General features: G+C 43.9%; 1 protein-coding gene across 2 annotated transcripts in view; it reads left to right on the top strand.

Annotated features, from left to right (window-relative positions):
* Positions 1-4070, top strand: part of CTCF (CCCTC-binding factor) — a 62234-nt gene extending 58164 nt beyond the window's left edge. The window contains exons 10-11 of one of the 2 annotated variants that reach the window (XM_003799388.2): positions 970-1131; positions 2567-4070. In XM_003799388.2, coding sequence (XP_003799436.1) covers positions 970-1131; positions 2567-2751 — 347 coding nt within the window. In that variant the 3' untranslated portion in view covers positions 2752-4070. The remainder of the gene's footprint in view (positions 1-969; positions 1132-2566) is intronic. The other variant, XM_023518906.1, reaches the window with a different exon arrangement.
* Positions 4071-4978: the final 908 nt, after the last annotated feature.

Below are 4978 nucleotides of genomic sequence, written 5' to 3'. Positions count from 1 at the left end.
AGGGAGACAGAAATTCCTGATGCCATGGCACTCTAGCCTAGGGTGACAGAGTGAGACTCTTGTCTCAAAGAAAATGAAAGTCATTTTGGCATCCTATTGACAAGGATAATTGGCAGAGAGTTCTTTGAAACTATTTCTTCTTAAGGCAAGTTTATAGGTTAATTCCCAACTATACCAGACCATAACCCCCTTGCCTTCTTCCTAATGCCATAACTGTTCATCCTTGGTAAAATAAGTGGTATATAAAAGTGAAGGAACTATGAGAGGCTGAGGCAGGAAGACCACATGGCAAGTTTGAAACCAACCTGTACAAATAGCCCTCCATCTCTGAAAGTAAATTTCTTTCTTGCCCCCTGACAAATTCATACCTACCTCTCCTGCTCACTTAGATGAGCAGGATCACATTTCCAAAGGTCCATCTCAGGCTTTGTGTCCTGCTTTATCCTGGTATAGCAGGTAGAGAGAACATTTGTTTTATTTTCAATTTAAATACTCTTTTGTGGTTTTGTTATATAACTGATACAAAATGGAATTGTCTCTAAGAGTTTGAAACCCATTATTTTGAGGTTTAAAGCTAAAGCAGAATCGTAGTGGGTGCCTGTAGTCCCAGCTGCTTGGGAGGCTGAGGCAAGAAAATCGCTTAAGCCCAAGAGTTTGAGGTTGCTGTGAGCAGTGATGCCACAGCACTCTACTGAGGGTGACATAGTGAGACTCTATCGCCAAAAAAAAGCTAAAAGCAGAAAGTAATATCCAATCCATGTAAAAGTTTGAATTCTGCTACAATCCCAGTATACTACATTACTGCTGATAGCAAAAATTCCAGCAAAAGTATTTTTAAATGGGCCTTTCTTACTAGAGAAGATATATAACACAACTTCACAGAATATATAATTATTTGTGTTTTCTTTTTTTTTTTTCTCTCCACTTTTCTCCTGCTCCACCACCTGTGCTTCATAATTTCATGAGAAGAAAATGCCGAGCCAGATCTGGATGACAATGAAGATGAGGAGGAGCCCGCCGTGGAAATTGAACCCGAGCCAGAGCCCCAGCCTGTGACCCCAGCCCCACCCCCCGCCAAAAAGCGGAGAGGACGACCCCCTGGCAGAACCAACCAATCCAAACAGAACCAGCGTAAGTTGCTGTCTCCATTCTGAAGGCTGACATCCTCTCTCAACATGTGGGGGAACCAGACGGGTCCTTGTTCTTTGGGAAGATGGGAACTAAGCCATGAGAACAAGTTGTGGTTTCATCAGGAACAAACTCAGGAAGTGATTTTTTAGGAGTTTTTACTAAGGAACATCTGAGGAAGTCTTTAGAGGCCTGTTATATTTCAAGGAGAACAAGTCCAGAGTAGAAGGATTCTTGTGTTCCACGAGATGGGTGCTGTTAACGTGGGTGGGTTTTGCAAAACAACCAAAGTCACAGTCAGCTAGCAGATTTGATATGGTAATGAATGGAGAAGAGCCAAATTTTAAAGGATTAGGAATAAAGCAATTTTGGTGCTGAGATTTCCCCTCCTAAGAAATTCAGACCTGTGAATTCAAGGACTGGCCTCCTGGTTTATGAGAGGATACAGCAGAGGTTCACCCTCCACCTCATACCACAAGTGGCAGACTCAGGGAGATACAGGTCTCTATGTACGCTCCTTCTCATGTGTCTCTCTTAATCTCCTGAGAGCTGAGAGTTGTGTTGTGTTGTGTTGGTTTTTTTTTTCTTAAACAATGCAGGCTTAATCTGTTTTTTAAATGTTCTCCCTGAGCCCCATGTCTGTCACAGAAAAAGAGGTTAACTATAGATCCTGAAATCAGCCCTTTCATTCACTTTCATGCACTAGAGCAGTCAGACTGCTAGGAGGGCCCTGGGCATGGAGAGCTGCAGGATCAAAAATGTCACCTTGAGGCCGGGCACGGTGGCTCATGCCTATAATCCGAGCACTCTGGGAGGCTGAGGCGGGTGGATTGCCTGAGCTCATGGGTTTGAGACCAGCCTGAGCAAGAGTGAGACCCCCATCTCTGAAAAATAGCTGGACATTTTGGCAGGCACCTGTAGTCCCAACTCCTCAGGAGGCTGGGGCCAGAGATCACTTGAGCCAAGGAGTTTGAGGTTGCTGTGAGCTATGACACCAAAGCACTCTACCAAGGGTGACTAAGTAAGACTCTGTCTCAAGAAAAAAAAGAAACATTACCTTGCTGTTAGGTGGGTCATCTGAGTCACATACTCTGAAGTACTTTAGACATGTGCTTTCTGCACCTTTTGCCTGCCTCTCACACAATTAAAGCCTAAATCTATAACATAAAGAAAAACTAAAGTTTTTAATGTGTAATTTGGGAGCCATCTGAAAGTGACTGTCAGCATTTTGTTCTTCGCTAGTTTCCAGAGTAGAGCTTTATTTTATGTGGCCACGTGTTAGATCTTTAAGTCTTTTTTTGTTGTTGTTGGCTTTCTCTATCACTACTGAGGCCTCCCTATATTGCTGACATCCCACTCACTATCAAGTCTGAAAGAACCCTTGTAATCTTTGGGGGCTTTAATGTACATTTGTTTTGTTCGTGCTCTTCTTTGCCAGCAACAGCCATCATTCAGGTTGAAGACCAGAATACAGGTGCAATTGAGAACATTATAGTTGAAGTCAAAAAAGAGCCAGATGCTGAGCCAGCAGAGGGAGAGGAAGAGGAAGCCCAGCCAACCACCACAGATGCCCCCAACGGAGACCTCACGCCCGAGATGATTCTCAGCATGATGGACCGGTGATGGTGGGGCCTAGCGAGTTGCCAGGACTACTCTGGGCTGTGTTTCAACGGCCCACATCTTAATTTTTCTCCCTTCTTTCTTCTTTTGGCTTTGGGAAAGGCATCGTTTTACAACCATTTTACCAAACGTACTGAAAACGAAAACTTCAAGGATGATGTTAGAAAAAATGTGATTTAACTAGAACTTGCTGTCTGATGTTAGCAAATCATGGAATGTTCTGAGTCCCTGAGGGTTCACTTTGAAGTGCTGAGGACAGTGGCGATGCCTCGCTAGTTTTCCTAGATGGAGACAGACACTGACCCCTCTCTCTCAATATGGTAAACCACTCCAGGATGGCCACCAGGTTTCCCAGAGTTCTATGGTCTTCTTCCCAAGAGAGTTTTTAATTGTAAATGCATAACTTGGGAAGGACTTAGACTTTTAAACTGTTTTTTGCTTTTGCTTTTCCCTGACTCCCTTTGCTTGGAGTCAGCTGCACACCAGTAGTATGGCATGCTACGATCGGTTCCTGTCCTGAAAGCTTTGCCTCTTTCTTGGCAGAGTTTCTGGTATGGTCAAGCTTGTAAATAACTTTTTTTACATTTTAATCTTTTCCATTAATTAAGAGGTTGAAAGAAGTGCAGTGTAAGAAAACCCAGCATTTTAATTACTTGCAAATTAAGTTACCACAGACTAGTGTGTGAATGTTGACAAGGAATTGGATCACAATCATGTAGCAGAACAGTACCCAGACTGCTGCCTGCTAGTGACGGACACCCACATGGAAGATCGTGATTTCCAGCCCATGGAGCCAGCATTTGAACCTTCTACAACTAATTTCAGTTATGATTTCCCATCGACATTTTCTTTGCTGTTTGTAGCTGAATGTTGTGTTTTATAAATCTTCTGTTAAAGCAGAAGGGTGATTATGAGTGGGTCACAGCAGCCCTTATAAGCTGGGCCAGAAAATTTCACTAGGTCAGTAATTTAAACTTTGGATCTTTAAAAAAATAATAATAATAATGTGAAGCAAAACCAACTAAAAAGTGATTCTTGCACATGAACTATCACATGTTTAAAATGTGTTTTTTAGAGAGCCTCAGTCTTACTGATTTCAAAACACTTTTTTCTTCTGTGTATTGCTTTTAAGAGAGCCATCAGTTAGCTATCAGACTCTAGGTTGATGCATTTTGTACTTAGCTGTACTGTGTGATATTTTTCATTATTTTAGGACGCCAACATGAGACATGTAATAAAATATGTAATGGGGTTGAAAGCTGGGGAGGAGGATCTACTGCTGTACAGCTAATAAATCATAACGGATTAACAAGTGCTCCAAAGATTCCATCTTGCATGATTCCTGCCTTCTAGAGACTGAGGGGTTGGGGATGGGCCTCTGTACATGGTTCCTGGCTGTGCAGGCCTCTGCCTTTCCGAGGCAACCTCTCTTCCCCGGATGGTACAGATAGTACATCCTGCTTTGACTTTTAACTGCTCCACAAGTGTGTGTTGAGTAAAGAGGTAAGTAGATGGACAGCTGCTGCTTCTGATTCATGTGAGGAGTGGGTGTCCTGTGTGCAGAGTAGTGCCCATGGAGCTCTGTCCTCAAGATCTCAGTTCAGCTTAAGAAAGGCCGTGATCAGTACCTAAAGCTCTGCCAAATACAGGGGAACTGCTTGTCCTAGAGAAGTTCATTTGACAGGGGAGGCATTAGAACAATAACCAGGCCGTGAGGAGAGCCTTAGATATGTACCTGCTTATGAGCACCACAGGAAGGCAGATGGATCAGTGAACAGTCAGTTACTGCTCTTGGCCTTATCTGGGCAGATTGCTTTGGCAAACCCTTTTAAGTGAAAGCTTAAGCCATTAATTGTAGGGTGTTTGTTTGCTTTTGAGACAAGGTCTCTGTTACCCAGGTTAGAGTGCATAGGAGTCAACCATTGCTCACTGCAGGCTCAAACTCCTGGGCTGGGCTCCTGCCACAGCCTCCCTTACAGGTGTGTGCCACCACACCTCGTTAAGATTGTTCTTTTTGTTGTTGTTTTTCTCTTTTAAGAAATGGGCTCTTGGGAGGCGCCTGTGGCTCAGTGAGTAAGGCGCCGGCCCCATATACTGAGGGTGGCGGGTTCAAACCCAGCCCCGTCCAAACTGCAACAAAAAAATAGCCGGGCGTTGTGGCAGGCGCCCGTAGTCCCAGCTACTTGGGAGGCTGAGGCAGAAGAATCGCCTAAGCCCAGGAGTTGGAGGT

This window comes from Otolemur garnettii, unplaced genomic scaffold, assembly GCF_000181295.1.
Source record: "Otolemur garnettii isolate 467f Iridium unplaced genomic scaffold, OtoGar3 scaffold00151, whole genome shotgun sequence".
NCBI lineage: Eukaryota > Metazoa > Chordata > Mammalia > Primates > Galagidae > Otolemur > Otolemur garnettii.
This window is presented reverse-complemented; position numbering and strand designations above follow the sequence as displayed.